General features: G+C 41.8%; 1 protein-coding gene across 6 annotated transcripts in view; it reads left to right on the top strand.

Moving 5' to 3' along the window:
* chl1 (cell adhesion molecule L1 like) overlaps positions 1-18,033 on the top strand; it is a 649,066-nt gene that overhangs the window by 589,714 nt on the left and 41,319 nt on the right. For all 6 annotated transcript variants that reach the window (XM_033036735.1, XM_033036736.1, XM_033036738.1 and 3 more), the window contains one exon: positions 14,278-14,460. In XM_033036735.1, coding sequence (XP_032892626.1) covers positions 14,278-14,460 — 183 coding nt within the window. The remainder of the gene's footprint in view (positions 1-14,277; positions 14,461-18,033) is intronic.

Here is an 18,033-nt window from a genome sequence, read left to right as displayed (position 1 = left end):
TGAGTCCTATTTGAGCTACCTTTATCTTCATCTTAAAAATTTAATTCTTAAAGGCCAGCATCTGCAAGCCTTTTTCTTGCATTCTCACAACTTGTAACTCCCAGATTAATTTATAGACCATGGGATTTGAAGACCAACATAGAATATGGATTTTGAAAGCCTGCATAACAAAAAGGGTCTTTATTTGAAGACTGATGAGAATATGGAACTCAACGCCATGGGGCGTGATGGCATAATTAGCATCGATACACTTAAAGAGGTGTTTTGGTTAAACATATATTAGACAAGAGAATAGATGACCTCCACTGATTAATTTAAATTAGGAAAGATAAGAGGAGACTTTAGTAGTACATAAAAGATGGAATAAATTGGTTGGGCTGGATGGCCTATTTCTGTGCTGTTTCAATGCAAACCTACAGCTTTTTAATGCATCCCATGTTGCTCTGAAACATTCAAAGATTTATAATAATAATTTAATAGAGTTGAGGCAAGATCAGCCACTATCAAATTAAATGGTAATGCTCATTGAACTGAAGCACCTGCTCCTCTCCAATTATTGGGCCAAACCTTTTCATGAAATTCAAGCATTTTTTTCTGTAATGAAGACAATTGTACTATAATGATCTAGCAATATGTTTATAATCATTCAGGGTCTTAGCCATTTGATCATTAAGTGGCCCCAGAAGTACTTAATACTTGTTTCTTTGTTTCAAAGCAATATATTACTCCACCTGATTTTCACTTACAGATCTGTTACAAATGCTTTCATTTATATGTTGCTTAACTAACTCCACATTTTCATATCATGTTTCATAGTCATGTCTTTCATTTTTCCTTCTGCTGCTTCTTAACCATTACTCTTTAACCATTTGGATCCATGATTTGATGTGAAGATTCTACTTTTCAAAGCATTTAATTTCTGTTTGGTTGCTTTTTCTCCCTTCAATGCTGGTTATCGATTTATCTTTCAACTGTTTTTTTTAAAGTAATTGCATCATAATTGGATTTCTGATTCAAGGGACCTTGAGGTCTCAAATAAATTTCTTGCATGGATTTAACATCATGCTTTCAGATTAATTGCGGTTAATGTGATGAATCGGGCATCGAAAATCCTTCTGATATTTGTGGATTTGTTAAAAGTGCACAATAGCATTTTCTGCCTTTATTATCTGTGACTCACGGACAGAAATTGATCTTTATCAAACCAGATTAGAAGTCATGAGAGTGCAAGATATGGCATGTGTTTGATGTATTTTAAATTGACTTAATTTATTTTAAAGCATGCACATAGAATGTAATATTTTGAAGAACATCTTCAGTTTCCTTTCATAACAGATCTTGTCTATCAATTCTATGTCTATGAAGTGATTTGTGCTGGACCGAATTGGTGCTGTTTACCAGATTATTATTACTGTTGGAATCTGCCAATTGGAACTGTTAAAAGTACACCACCAATATTTTAATAGAACTCACATTGAAAATAATGTGTCGCTGCATTCAAATTATGTTTCCTAATTTACGCTTAGGGAATTGATATGGTAATAGTGCTGATCACTTACACATAATATCATTGTAAATATGATAATTACATATCACATAAATATGAAGAGCTAGGCAGGCCCTGATTTAAGTAGAGACATGAAACTGCAGATGCTGGTTTCATAAAAAGACACAAAGTGCTGGAATAACTTAACAGGTCAGGCAGCATCTCTGGAGAACATCGATAGGTGACTTTTCGGTCCGCGATCCTTCTTCAGTTTGAAGAAGGGTCCTAACCTGAAACGTTACCTATCCATTTTTTCCAGAGATGGTGCCTGACCCACTGAGTTCTACATCTATTTGTGCCTGCTTTAAGTAAGTTGGCATCCAATGTCTAATAGAATGTTTACACACATGTTAATTCGATCAATTTACTGCTTATTTGGAGTATTTGTATCCACAAATGTAGAGCTCTGAGAGGAAGAATAATGTGTTAATAGTCAGTTACACTCCAAACATGTATATTAATTTGGAAAGAGCTAAAAATAAGGACAAATACGAGTTTAAGTTTATGGATAACAGCCATGGTACTGTAGTATGATGTTATTGTGATTGATTCAATAACCTCGCTATAAGTTTAAATACAAATTCAAAGCTGTAGTCTGGTGCTGAAGGAGAGATGCAATCTTGCAGATCACTTTCTGTTAAATTGTTCGTTCAAGGCTCCATCTGCTCTCTCACTCAAATGTAAAAGTCTTGATGACAGCACAGTGAAGAAGAAAAGGGGAGTCCCCCTGGCCAACATTTATCCTATAGTCAACATCAGTAAAACAGAAGATCTGGCCAATTACTTCATGACTGTGTTTAAGAAGGAACTGCAGATGTTGGAAAATCGAAGGTACACTAAAAAAGCTGGAGAAACTCAGCGGGTGCAGCAGCATCTATGGAGCGAAGGAAATAGGCAACGTTTCGGGCCGAAACCCTTCTTCAGACTGATCGGGGGTGGGGGGGGCGGAGACAAGAAAGGAAAAAGGAGGAGGAGCCCGAAGGCTGGGGGATGGGAGGAGACAGCAGGGGGACTGAGGGAGGGGAGGAGATAGCAAGGACTAACAACATTGGGAGAATTCGATGTTCATGCACCCAGGATGCAGACTCCCCAAGCGGAATATGAGGTGCTGTTCCTCCAATTTCCGGTGCTGCTCGCTGTGGCCATGGAGGAGACCCAGGACAGAGAGGTCGGAGACGGAGTGGGAGGGGGAGTTGAAGTGCTGAGCCACCGGGAGGTCAGCTTGGTTATTGCGGACCGAGCGGAGGTGTTCGGTGAAATGATCGCCCAACCTCCGCTTGGCCTCACCGATATAGATCTGCTGACATCTAGAGCAGCGGATGCAATAGATGAGGTTGGAGGAGATGCAGGTAAACCTCTGTCGCACCTGGAACGACTGCTTGGGTCCTTGAACGGAGTCGAGGGGGGAGGTAAAGAGACAAGTGTTGGAAGTGTTTTCCACACCAGGACATCTGAAATGTCCTCATTATTCAGAAAACGGAGGTTCCCGTCCTCCACCATAGATGAGGCTCGCACCAGGGTCTCTTCCATACCCCGCAACACTCCCCATCCCCCCACTCGCAACAAGGGCAGAGTCCCCCTAGTCCTCACCTTTCACCCCACCAGCCGTCACATACAAAAAGTAATCCTCCGTCAGTTTCGCCACCTCCAACGTGACCCCACCACTCGCCACATCTTCCCATCTCCCCCCATATCTGCCTTCCGCAAAGACCGCTCCCTCCATAACTCCCTTGTCAATTCTTCCCTTCCCTCTCGTACCACCCCCTCCCCTGGGCACTTTCCCTTGCAACCGCAAGAGATGCAACACTTGTCCCTTTACCTCCCCCCTCGACTCCGTTCAAGGACCCAAGCAGTCGTTCCAGGTGCGACAGAGGTTTACCTGCAACGCCTCCAATTGCACCGGAAATTGGAGGAACAGCACCTCATATTCCGCTTGGGGAGTCTGCATCCTGGGGGCATGAACATCGAATTCTCCCAATTTTGTTAGTCCTTGCTATCTCCTCCCCTTCCTCAGTCCCCCTTGCTGTCTCCTCCCCTTCCTCAGTCCCCCTGCTGTCTCCTCCCATCCCCCAGCCTTCGGGCTCCTCCTCCTTTTTCCTTTCTTGTCCCCGCCCCCCCCCCCCCCCACCCCCGATCAGTCTGAAGAAGGGTTTCGGCCCGAAACGTTGCCTATTTCCTTCGCTCCATAGATGCTGCTGCACCCGCTGAGTTTCTCCAGCTTTTTTGTGTACCTACTTCATTACTGTTGTTGACTTTTCACTGTACAAATTGATTGCTGCTTTTCGTACATCAGAACAGTGACTGCTCTTCAAATTATGGCCATAGATCAATTGGAACACTCTCAGATTGCAAGAAGCATGATATGTTCTCCTTTTTGTAATTTGTGTGGAGAAATCAGATAATGTGGGTGTATTCAGACAAAACAAATACCATGGGACACTTAACATTCACATAGCAAATAATTGCTTCATGGTATGCAGTTGGATTCCTAAACTCAGTTTGTGATAGAAAGACCAATTGCGGAAAAAAATGGAATTGTTCGTGAAAAAATTAATTCTGCTTAAAATGCTGAGTTTCATTTTTGTATCCTAAACTTTTTTCACTTATTCATTTTCCAAGACATAGTGATTTTGACAAAGTCACAGTTTATTACCCAACCAATTACAGAGAAGGTAGTGATGAGCTGCCTTCTTGAATTGCTTCATTCATTCTGGTTAACGTACTCTCAAAGTGATTTTGGGTAGGAAAGCCACACAGTTGTGCACCTGCTAGTGCCACTGCCTCGTAGCACTAGAGACACTAGTTCCTGAGATCCTGACCTCCGGTGCTATCTGTGAGGAGTTTGCACATTCTTCCTGTGACCACATGGATGTTTCAGTTTATCCCCACATCCGAAAGATGCAGAGATTTGTAGGCTAATTGACTGCTGTAAATTGTCCTTTGTGTGTAGTAGAGTGGTAGGATCTGAGGAGAATTGATAACAACATGAAGAGAATAACGTTGGATTAAATGAGTGTGGGATTAGTGTAAATTAGTTGATGGTTGGTGGTCCAAAGGGCCTGATTCCATGCAGTGTCTCTCTATCTATTTAGACTGATAAGCATTGTGGGTTTGTGCGGTGCTGTTGGAATCACCTAGGCAAGTATCAGCAGTGTATTTTGTAGATAGTCCACACTGCAGCTACTGTGAGTGTGTGGTGGAGAGAATGACTGATTGCAGGAATTTCTTGAGGCTTCCTGCATCATTTTGACATTTTGTTGATTCAGAATCCCAGTTTTGTTATTGATACAGCAGAGTGTCTAAACGCTGCTTGAGATGTCTAAAAAATGGCCCCATTAAATTAGCAGCTCAGAAAAAGGTTGTGGGTCTACTAAATTGATATTTTATTGCACCTGACAAATGGTGCAACACATACAAATTTCTATTTCTCATGTTATTGAACCACGCAAATCAATTCTTACCCAGTATTTGATAGGATATTGAAAACTATCAGTCAATGTCGGAAAGCCTAATTTCATAGGACTGCAGAAACAAGCAACAAAGTTGTTCCACACTGCTGCTAATTTCATGTAGTAGAGCAGAGGGAGCATTAAAGTGTCGAAGAAATACGTTACAAATTGTTTTTGCTTTGAAAGCATATGCAAATTTTCATGCACATAACCAATAACTCGGATGACAGTTTATATATTTTGATAAGTGTGCAGTGTGAATGCTCGAAGGGCTGAACATTTTCACCGTAATTCCAGAATGATTCCAGTGATCATGAAGAGCAACATCTCATGTCAGCCCTTTGTGGCAAGGCGACTTACATAAACCACAAAACATAAAGCATAGAAAAGTACAGAATAGGACAGGCTCTTCAGCCCACAATGTCTGTGTGGAATGTAATACCAAGATTAATTATTCACGTCTGCCTTCACATGATCCATAGTCCTTCATTCCCAGCATTTCCATGTAGAAAACAAATATAAGCTTTTGAAACCACTCTATGAATTTCTGCAGAACATGTGGGTGTATTTATGATTGTTGGAATTTTATTTTATATTCCTGTGGCTGTAACAAACAAGCATGTTTTGGCATTTCTATTAGAGTCCTACCACATGGAAACAGGCTCTTCAGCCCAACTTGCCCACACTGGCAAACATGTCTCATTTACACTAGTCCCATTGCCTACATTTGACCTATATCCTTCTAAACCTGTCCTATCCATGTGCCTGTCTAAGTATTTCTTAAACATTGCGATAACGAAAGAATGAAAATATCTGTTCGTCAGGATATGGGAGAAAATTGGTTTAGAAAGGTGTAGCCCTATGCCTGGCACTCATGCCTAAGTAAGTTAGTATCGTGTAATTCAGTGTTTTCAAATTAGGGGACACAATCCACAGGTGGGTCTTCTAAAGTTAACAAATTGGTCGCTGTCACTGCTTCATCAATTAACCGTTGTCCATAGACAAGAGAACTTGTTATCACAACTGGATGAACCATTTGGTTAAAGTGGGCCACCTAAACAAAATGTTTGAAAGCCACCAGTGTATCACATAGAAGGTGCTCATCACTGCCACAGGCAGCTGACTGTGTGGATGAGGTTACAATCGAGAAAGGCTGTTTTGCTCAGGATAAAGCTCAGTCATTTGGTGTTGTTGCTGTCACACTCATTCAGGGTGATGGAGTTATAGAGCCATAGATTCACACAGTACAGTAACAGGCTCTTGCTCTACTCATCCATGCCAACCAATGTGCTCCACCTAAGCTAGTCCAATTTGCCCGCATTTGGCCAACATCTTTCTAAACCTTTCCATTTACCTGTCCAAATTTATTTTAAATGTTGTCTTTGTACCTTCCTTATCTACTTTCTCTGCCAGCTCTATCCATGTTCCCACCTCCCTCTGTGTGTAAAGGTTGCTCTTCAGGTTCCTGTTAAATCTTTCCACTCTCACCTTAAACCTATGTCCTCTTGTTCCCGATTCTCCTATCCTGGGGAAAAGTATCTGCATTTACCTTATCTATTCCCCTTGTGATTTTATGTACCTCTATATGATCATCTCTCATCCTACTATGCTCCAAGGAATAAACTCCTAGCCTGCCCAACCCCACTTTATAACTTAACTCAAGTCCTGGCCACATCCTCGTAACTCTTCTATGTAATCTTTCCAGCTGAATGGCATTTTTCTTCCAGCAGGGTATCCAAAGCTGAATATAATACTTCAAGTGTGGCCTCACCACGTCTTGTAAACTGTCACATAACTGTCACACCTTCACTATCTACAGTACACTTTAGTGTCACTTACTAATCATGCCTTGTATATTCTCATTCAAAATGTTGATGTAAACCTCAAACAGTAATGGGCCCAACCCTTATCCCTGAGGCTCACCACTAGTCGCAGGCCTTCAATCATAAAAGTAGCCTTCCTCCAGCACCCTTTTTCCCCTATCATGAAGCTAATTCTCTATCCAGTTAGTTAGCTCTTCCTGGATTCTATGCAATCTAACCTTCAAAGCAACTTGCCATGTGGAACCTTATCAAAGGCCTTACTAAAATCCTTATAGATTACATCACTGGCCCTATCCTCATCAACCTTCTTGGTTACTTCTTCAAAAATTGTAATCAAATTTGTGATACATGATCTCCCACACACAAAATCATTGGACTATCCATAAGTAACTCCGGTCTTATCAAATGCATGTATATCGTATCACTCAGAATCCTTTATAGTAACTACCACCACAGATGTTAGGCCTATAGGCCTATAGTTCCCAGATTTTTCTTTGCCGTTTTTCTTAAATAGAGGCACAACATTAGCCTCCCTCCAGTCTTCCGGCACCCCACCCGTGTCTAACGATGATTCATATATCTCAGCCAGCGCTTCTGCAATTTCTTCTCTAGCTTCTCATGGTGTCCTTGGATATATCAGATGAGGCCAGGAAGATTTATCTACCCTCAAACATCTTTTGACATCCAGCACCTCCTCAACCATAACAGGACGGTTTGCGATACATTCCTATTAACCTTTGCGAGTTCTCTCCTCTCCTCGCAGAAAAGAAATATTCATTGAGGACCTTGCCCATCTTCTGTAGCTCCACAAATAGATGACTACCTTCATTTCTCTTTTGATTCTCTTTAATTTGACCTTTTGCCACTTTTGCCCTCCTGATTTCCTTCTTAAATATGCTCCTCAGTTCCATATATCCTCCATGTATACACAAGACCCTAGCTGCCTTGACCTGAATCATGTCTTGTTCTTCTTCTTAACCAGTCGTGCCTTTTTCTTTTTTCTGATGATCTGTGCATTCCAAGCCATTCTAATCTTTTAGGAGTTGGATAGTGATCTGTTCCCCGTTGAAAACCTGACTTGCAACTGCTCTTGAAGCCTCATTGTTCATATGGTTCATCTCGTTATATTTCTGGTGAGCTTTGATATTGATTGTGGGAAATTTGATGACCTTAATGCTACTTAATGCCACAGAGACAAGGTTAGCCTTTCTCCTATTGGAGTTTGTTATTGTCTGGAACAGATGTGGCCTGAATGTTTCTGATCACCACAAAACAGTGTTGCTTGTGTCACATATAAGGTGTCACAAATAGAACTGAAAATGAATAAACATCCCCACTTCTGTCAGAGTGGAGAGAAGGTCACTGATGAAGCAGTAAAGGTAGTTAGTTGTGAGTCATGACAAACTTCTGCAGCACTTTCCTGCGGTGGATATAATTCACTTTCAACCTGCATTGCTACGTTCGATTGTTCCAATGATGAATTGAACAAATAGAGAATTTCCTCCAGACTGTCATTCACTCCAATTTTATACACACGCCTTGATATCATACTTGCTCAAATTCTGTCTCAATATGAAAAGCTGATATACTAATCCATCCTCTACAGCTCAGTCCTTTTGTCGATGCTTGAGCCAATGCTATAATGATGTCTAGGAATGTGTAGGAAGGAACTGCAGATGCAGATTTAAAATGAAGATAGACAGAAAATGCTGGAGTAACTCAGCGGGACAGAGCATCTCTGGAGAGAAGGAATGGGTGATGTTTTGGTTCGAGACCCTTCTTTAATGTGCTGAAGAAGGGTCTTGATCCAAAATATCACCCAATCCTTCTCCCCAGACATGATGCCAGTCCCACTAAGTTACACTTAGCATTTTGTGTCTATTTATAATGATGTCTGCTGAGTATATCTCACAAAGCCGGACAGAGTATCAGTGCACAGTTTATTGGTGACTGTGTGATGCTAGCAAGGACTGCTGACAATGCCAGACATCATTGTTCAGATTAGAATGAAGGGGATCACATTTGGCTGGATTATAATTCGCCTTTCTGTTCCCACATCATCTGATGGGTGCCGTAACCGTACTGGAACAATGTGGACACAAGAGAAGCTAATTCTGGAAAATTAGCCTTCAGAGGCACAGAGGAGATATTTACAGGATTCATAGATTTGGCTGAATTCATTGTTGCATCTCTTTCTTAATATCGTCAAAGTGAATGATGAGTCTACTGCAGTGGAAGGCGCTTCTCATAAGGCCAGAATGGGTCATTCGTTAACAAGATCTTGTTCCTTGCACTGGCTTCAGTCAACGTCAAGCAAAGTGGATGTTATGGAGGCTCTTGCTCCAGTGGGTTGTTTAATAGTTCACCGCTGTTCATTGCTGCAGTGTTGTAGAGCCTTGTCTATAGGCTGCACATTGCTGATTGCTGTAGTTGTGTGTGTGTCAAAAGATTTTCATTAATCACTCTCTGCTGCCAGCAAGCGAGGCAGTCTGCTGGATGTTCAAAGTCAGATGTTGATCGTTTTAATGTTGCCTTGTCTTTAGGGAAAGCCCTGCGATTTGAGAGGACATTCTATCGGAATGAAGTCCACCCAACAACCTTAATTTGTGGGTGAGGTCTGGCACGTCAGTGATTTATGTAGTCATAGAACACAAGATTAAGGAAGTAATATTACATTTGCACTAATCAATAGTTAAGCCACATTCTGAGTACTTTATGCATTTTTGCATGTTCCATTAGAGAAATTATGTTAAATCTCCAAAGAGCATGGAAGCTAGATACTCCAAGATATCAGATTTGTGTAGTTGTGAAGAGACATTTGAGATACTGGCAATATTTCAGGAGCAGATGAGAAATATAATAAAGATTTGAAAATTAATGTTAGATTTGATAATCAACGGTGGAACTTACGTCCATTGTGAAGTGCTTTGTGAGTTTGGTTGTAACGCACATCAATTCCTGCCTTGATAAGGACCTAGACCCACTGCAGTTAGCCTTTTGCCACAATAGATCGATAGCAGGCACAATCTCACTGGCTCTCCACTCACTTGAATAACAAGATCCTGTACGTCAGGCTATTCTTCATCGTCTACACTTTGGTGTTCAACGCCATAATCCCCTCTAAACTTATCACCGGACACAGGGAACTGGATCTCTGCTCATCTTTATGCAATTGGATTCTCAACTTCTTCATTGGCAGATCTCGATCAGTGTGAATAGGCAATTACACTCCTTGCTCACTAGCTATCAGCACAAGGGCACTTCAAGGTTGTGTGCTCACCCACTGCTCTACTCTGTAGCCAGGCACAGCTCCAACACCATCTTTACATTTGCTGATGATGCCAGCGTTGATGGAGGAATAATGGGTACTGATGTCAGTGTACTGGTAGAAGATTGATAATCTGATTTAATGAATTGCAGATCAATATTAATATTTGAAGAATACTAACAAGTCCAAGGAGCTGATCATTGACTTTCGCAAGGAAGAACAGAGGGTTCTTGAATCTGCCTTCATTGGTGGAGAGTGTCAACAGAATCAAGTCCCTGGGCATGCACATCTCGTACACATCACCGAATACTCCATCGATCTGCGACAGCTGTATGTTAGGGGGCAAACCTGCCTAGTTGCATCATGGCCAAGTTTGGTAACTCGAGAACACTAGAATGAAAGAGGCTACAGAGAGTGGTGGACTTTGCCCAATCTATCACAGGTATTGACCTCCCACCATCACAGGGCTCGATAGGAAATGCTGCCTCAAGAACGTAACTGATACCACACTCCCCTGGCCATGTTCTCATCTCACTGCTACCATCGGGAAGAAGGTGCAGGAGCAGCTGTTTCCCAAGAGCAGCAGCATCTCATGATCCATTGGGCTCTTGAACCTACCTGTGGAACACTAACCTTAATCCCATCTCAGCAACAAATTACTATTGATTTTTTATTGGATAAACCAGATATTTCAGTAAAGAAAAATGGGGAAAAATGTGGGATAGTGAAGGGCAGATGAAGGAGGTGGAGAAACCAAACTAAACATGTTGACCAAGGCAATGGGTGTGGAAAGAAATGTGTGTGAGAGTTGGGGGTGGCTGAAACTGGGGAGATGAGTAGGCCGTGTGGAGGAAGGGTTAAACTGAAATTGGCGTATTCAATGTTGATGCCTTTGAGTTGTAGGTAATCCAAGCAGATTGGAAAGCGCTGTTCTTCCAGTTTGCATGTGGCCTCACTGTGCAGTGGATGTGGATGTGGCTGAGGCCAGACAACTCAGTAGGGGAAAAGGAAGGAGAATTAAAATTGTAAGCAACTGGAACTTCGAGCGAGCAGAGACCAAGTGTTCGGTGAAGTGGTGTCCTAGTCTACGCTTGGTCTCACCATTTTTTGTTACGTCACTATTTAGGCATGCTGTATTGCTTTTCTGTCCGCAAACTACTCTGGTTTCAAACCATTCTTCAATATGTAAGCGGTGAATGTTTTTCACTTTTATCCACATTAAAATCAAAAAACATCTGATGCTGAAAATCTAAATCAAAAACAGAAAATGCTGGAATTACTCAGCCAATCAGGATGCATCCGTGAGAAGAGTTGACATTTTAGGTTTGAAATCCTTCGTCAGAACTGAAAGGTTATAACTAGACAGGTACTAACTAAACATGTCTCTAAACTGAAACATTGACTCTATTTTTTCTTCCCAGCTGCAGCCTGATCAGCTAAAATGTTCAAGCAATTCTTTATCTATCTGATTACATTTGATTAGAATTTCTTTCTTGCAAATATAAGAATTGCTTACAACCTTGTGCGAAACTTTGCAATAAAGATCAAGCCTTATGGGCCTGTCCCACTTACAAGACTTTCTCGCCGACTGCCAGTACCCGTCATAGGTCGTTGCAGGTCGCCGAAAATTTTCAACATGTTGAAAATTCAGCAGCGACCAGAAAGATGCTACGACTCTTTGGGCGACTGAGGAGACTACTCACGACCATACAGGTGACACCCTGGCGACATGTCGCGGGGTGAAGCCTGTTCTGGTTCTGGTCGCCGCTGGATTTTCAACATGTTGAAAATTTTCGGCAACCTGCTGCAACTATGACAGGCACGGGCAAGTCGACGAAAAAAATTGCGTAAGTGGGACAGGCCATTAGTCTTCATCTCATTTTAAGTTGCTTTAAGGGCCTGTCCCACTTACGTGTCCTTGGCACGCAAATTACGCAACCTCGTCATCACGTTGAGGCGCACGGGCATCATAAGGCCGCGCGGGGCCGTTCCCACTGAGAAGCGCGGAAGGGTATGTAGTTGTGCACGACATCACACGGGACTCTGAAATTTTTGTAGCGAATGAAATTTTTGCGCGCCAACGGCCTGTTGCGTAACTGACGGCCAAAGTGGGACAGGCTCAAGACCCTAGCGCGACGCAACGTCTCACCTCCAACAGCAGCAGAAGCAGACAAACGATCGCCGAGCTCGGCCTGGGGCTCACGGCCGTTGCGGTCCGGATCCGCCCCCACTCCTACTCCCAGAGCGGGGCCAAGAAAATTGAAGATAGACACAAAATGCAGGAGTAAATCAGCGGGACCGGCAGCATCTCTGGAGAGAAGGAATGGATGATGTTTCAGGGTCAAGACCCTTCTTTCAGACTGAAGAAGAGTCTCGACATGAAACATCACCCATTCCTTCTCTCCAGAGACGCTGCCGGTCCCGCTGAGTTACTCCAGCATTTTGTGTCCAACTTCAAATTACGTCAAGTGCTCTAGACGGCTGTGCATACGCATGAAATCGCACACGACGTTCGCGGGACCGTTGTGTCTCAACGCAACCGCGAGGTTGCGTAATTAGCGTGCCAAGGACAGAAGTGAGACAGGGGCTTTAGTCTCCAACATGAGCTGAGTTAAATGATCTGAGCCACTGGCAGAATGTGTTTCCATTGGACTCGGGACCTTGGACTAGTCAGGCTAATCAGCTATTGCATATTTGTGGGCATCAGGATTCAGACTCAGGTTTTGTTACAATATGTTGCTCTCCCTGTTGCTATGTTGGCACTTGACACTAGCTTTCCAAGCATATTTGGAAGAGTGATCACGAGAAACTGGTACTTAGAACAGTTGGCATCTGGGGAACATAACCTAAGGGATTATATGGAATAATTGGGAATAACCCAATATCCATTTTATCAGGTGAACTCTGAGCCATCTGGCCCAATTTTGCACTAAAAACCACTCCTATTTTAATGAAACTAACAGCAGTAACTTCAAATGAGTCAGAATTCCTGCGATATATCTTTCTCGAAACAAGTAGTGGGAGAATTTACATATTTAACATTGAGTGAACCATTATTATCTGGAGCAAAGATAGACACAAAATGCTGGAGTAACTCAGTGGGACAGTCAGCATCTCTGGAGAGTTCAGACTGCAGTCTGAAGAAGGGTCTCGACCCGAAACGTCACCCGTTCCTTCTCTCCAGAGATGCTGCGTGGCCTGCTGAGTTACTCCAGCATTTTGGTGTAAACCAGCATCTACAGTTCGTTCCTATAAATTATCTAGAGCAAAGTGTCTTTGAAATTAGTGGATTGCATTTGCTGTCACTTCATACCATTGTTGTTGCATCTTGTGATATTTAATAATCCTGTTCTTCTGTCTTACATCCACGTATGACAGAAGAACACAATGATTAAATATCACAAGATGCAACAACAATGGTGTGCAGTGACAGCAAATGCAATGTCTGAAAGCAAATCGACTATCAACATTGAGAAGAAACGAACACGTTGACGTGCCATAAATACCAACTTCATTAAAAACTGAAGTAAAGCTGATTTTTTTATTTCCCAAAATGAGCTTACTTCAGCAGCAATCACTTTTGCCACCATCATGCATTTTGAGCATTATGGACAGTGATCATTATCTCTTCTCATATTAGATCTTCATTATACACTAATTAATGGAGCATCAGAGAGCTGAAAATACCAGCTTTCTGTTCAGTATTTGCTTCAGCAGCTTTTCACCTGATTGTATCAGAAATGTGAGAAAACATTTGCTGAATCATAACCATGGATGAGTCAAGGTGTCATTTTATTTATCAGAATTTGCATACCCGGAAAATTATTTGGTTACTTTGGATAATGGATTTAAATTGCAATTCGCCCCAATTTGAGATTGTAGGACTGCATTATAGTCAGTACTGACTATTGCTGAGAAAGGAACAGAGAAGATGCTGTATGGTAACTAGATTAATGCATTCTTTACTACCTTAGTGAAAGGTGTGTATTAAAGGAGAGAAGATGCACAGTAATATAACCATTATGCAAGATGAAACAGAACATCAAACAAAGGCACTGTATCCATAGCCATTTATTTACTCCAATTACATTCAAAAGCAACACAGGAAATTCTTACCGTTACATTTTCTAGATAAAAACTGAACTGCTGAACGATGTGATAGTTAAGGCTGTGAATTGTTTTCTTTTTCAGTTAATGACACAGAAGGAGAATTTGGTGATTTGAATACCATTAATATCACGGACCATGACACAAGCAAGGTACTGGTGTCTGACCTTGACACAAACAGCAAATATATGTTCTACCTGAGAGCTTACACCAAAGCTGGTCTTGGGAGTCTTATTATGGAAGAAGGAACAACGGTTACAGAAGGAGGTAGGAAAACTTTGTTTATATATTGGGATCTTACTGCAAAATATGCTTGCTTTGTAATCATATTATTGAAATCTTAAAGATATTTCATCGGACTGTGTTAAACATTACATATAATTTCTTACGTAGATAAAAATGCTGGTGATACTCAGCGGGTAAGGCAGCATCTATGGAGCGAAGGAAATAGGCACCGTTTTGGGTCGAGACCCTTCTTCAGACTGATGTGAGGGTGGGGGGGGGGGGAGAAGAAAGGAAGGGGCGGAGAGTTGGCTGAGTGAGAGCTGAGAAGGGGAGGAGAAAGCAGGGGCTACCTGAAATTAGAGAAGTAAATGTTCTTACCACTGGGGTGCAAACTACCCAAGTGAAATATGAGGTGCTGCTCCTCCAATTTACGGTGGTCCTCATTCTGGCCATGGAGGAGGCCCAGGACAGAAAGGTCGGATTCGGAATGGGAGGTTGAGTTGAAGTGCTGAGCCACCAGGAGATCAGGTATGTTAATGCGAACCGAGCGGAGGTGTTGGGCGAAGCGATCGCCAAGCCTACGCTTGGTCTCACCTATGTAGAGCAGCTGACATCTAGAGCAGCGGATGCAATAGATGAGATTGGAGGAGGTGCAGGTGAACCTCTGCCGCACCTGGAAAGACTGCTTGGGTCCTTGAATGGAGTCAAGGGGGGAGGTAAAGCAACAAGTGTAGCATTTCCTGCAGTTGCAAGGGAAAGTGCCAGGAGGGGGGGTGGTTTGGGTGGGAAGGGACAAATCGACCAGGGAGTTACGGAGGGAGCGGTCTCTGTAGAAAGCCGACAGGGGAGGAGATGGGAAGATGTGGCCGGTGGTGGGATCCCGTTGGAGGTGGCGTAAATGTAGGAGGATTATTTGTTGTATGTGACGGCTGGTAGGGTGGAAGGTGAGGACAAGGGGGACTCTGCCCCTGTTACGAGTGGGGGGATTGGCAGTAAGAGCAGAGTTACGGGGTATAGAAGAGACCCTGGTGAGAGCCTCATCTATAGTAGAAGAGGGGAACCCCCGTTCCCTGAAGAATGAGGATGTTCCCTGAAGAATAATTTCTAACAGCTGGTTAGAACAATGTCTTCTCTGTGGCCTGATCAAAAAGGCTTTTTGTTTCATTCATTTTACTTGGCTTACGTTTCATTAAAATGGCAAATGAAAATGGATAAATTAGAGACATAGCAATTAATTAAAAATATATAAAACATGACCAGATTATAACTGGCATATGAAACTCTAAATTCAAAACTGCAGTTATGAAAACATATGTAATTCCTTCATCTATCCTATTCGATAGAACAGTTTGGCAACCTCTATTGCCTCTTAAACTTGATGGCAAAATACATTTAGATTGTGGAGTACTAAGTACTTTGTATTCTTTTACTTAATAAAGGTAGAGTACAAAGTACCAACAGTCCAACCCAACATCAAGTAAATAATGGAGCGGATGTTCAAGCATTTAATATTTAAAGGAATGGTAATGATGAAAATAATAGAATTCAACATAGACAAATCGACAGGATAAGGTTTCGACCCTAGGGGCTCAAAAGAAATATGTGAAGAAATTTCACATGTATTAGTCAGAATTTCTCAGAGCTCTCAGAAATTATGTCTTTGGATTAAAAAATTGTAAAAGTCAATTCATTATTTACGAAGGGAAGCAGAAACCTGGTAACCGCAGACCTGAGACCATTTAATACCAACTATGGGAAAGCTACTCCAATCTATCATCAGAGATGGAGTGACTGAGCACTTGACCAGAGAGTCTGCATTGATCTGTGAAGAATAGATCATGTCTGAATCACAGTTTTTTTAGACAACAATAAACAGAGTGAATGTCTGAGGATGGAGAAGTGAATGTGGATGTTTTCCGTATCCAGTTTGGAAGACACTTAATAAGATATAGCTCAAGATGTTATCAAGTATTTGAGCAGAGAGGATTTTGTGTACCGATTTTATGTGGCTCGACAATTGTTTGGTAGGCAGGAGACGCAGAGTAGGGGAAAGGATTTATTCTCTGGGTGCCAGGTTGTGATTTTCCCTGGCATTCGGCAAGCAGCTTTCACACTATTGTAATAATAATGACTTGCATGAAGGTAACGAGAGCTGAATATTCAGGGTGGATACAGCAAAAACAATTTCCATGTTGGGGAAATCAAGATCATGATAGCTAAATCTGAAAGTTAGAGCCAGGTTACATAAGAATGAAATCACAAGGACATTTACAAACAATTGTCTGTTTCTCACATCTCCAATGGGCAATGAATACAGGACGTCAGGTGAAGTATCAAAGCATAAATAAAGAGTGTTAATTTGCTGTAAAAATCAACTAATAAGTAATTGATTGAACTTGGGGAGCTGAATTGCCTTCCCAACTTATTAGGATGAAGTGGCTTACAGAGGAAACAAGATATTATTGACCGATTAGTTTAGTTTGGAGACATAGCATGGAAACAGGCCCTTGGACCCACTGAGTCCACGCTGACCATCGATCACCTGTTCACACCAGTTCTATGTTATCCCACTTTTGCATCTATTCTCTACCCGCCAGGAGCAATTTCTAGAGGCCAATTAACTTACAAAACTCGCACATCTTTGTGATGTTGAGGGTAACCAGAGCATCTGTCGGATGCGGTCACAGGGAGAACTTGCAAACTCCATACAGACATCACTTAAAGTTAGGATTGAACCCAGGTCTGAGAGGCAGCAGTTTTACCAGATGTGCCACTATGCCATCCCAAACTTACTGGAACAAGATGGTAATAACAATATATCTGAAATAGGGAAGAAAAGTATCAAGGGATGAAAAATGCATCATTTTGAAAGTCACAGCCTTGATTATAAAATGTGCTAAGTAATATCTTGAAAACTTTAAAAGTTAGATTTCTATGAAACCATCATTAACTTACAGCAGGTTAATCAGAGTGTGGGCTGGGCCGTGCTGGGAAATACCAGCAGCTCTGCAGAGAACATAGTGGTTTTCTGTTGTTCCACATTAGTTTGATGACTCTGTATGCTGCTGGAATTGCTACCAAAAGCATGTTCTTTAATGATGATCTGAATGAAACATTCCAGCTCACTGTCCACATTTTCACAACTTTGTTCAATATGGTTAAGCAGCTTAAGTGATTCAAGCAGATTCCAGGTACAACACTTGATGTGCTGGGTTATTGCAAGTGGCTTGTTCAGCAAAAGCAAGCAAAGTGGGAAAGTTGCATTCGTGGCTGTTACAATATTAACTGAAGTGATTTCATTATATATAAAATACTCGTATATCTAATTCTATGAGGTGATCTATGATATTGTTTCCATGCTGCTGCTTCCGTTTATTTTAATGGGAGTTGAGCGCAGTGTTTCATGTTGAACACTTACAATGAACAGGCCATGATTTCTTGGTTCATTTAAGACTGAACATAAAACATTTAATCCACTTTTATCATCTATATTATAGTTTCGTAAATTCTAATGGCTGCTTCATTCGCCTTTGGCACCTAGAGTTACTGCTGAACCCTGGAATAAATGGCACAGAACATCCCAGATGAGATCTTGGAGTTTAAACCTTTGTTCCA

Source organism: Amblyraja radiata, chromosome 18 (genome assembly GCF_010909765.2).
Source record: "Amblyraja radiata isolate CabotCenter1 chromosome 18, sAmbRad1.1.pri, whole genome shotgun sequence".
Lineage (NCBI taxonomy): Eukaryota > Metazoa > Chordata > Chondrichthyes > Rajiformes > Rajidae > Amblyraja > Amblyraja radiata.
The sequence above is the reverse complement of the archived record's forward strand: the minus strand, read 5'-3'. Positions and strand labels throughout refer to the sequence as shown.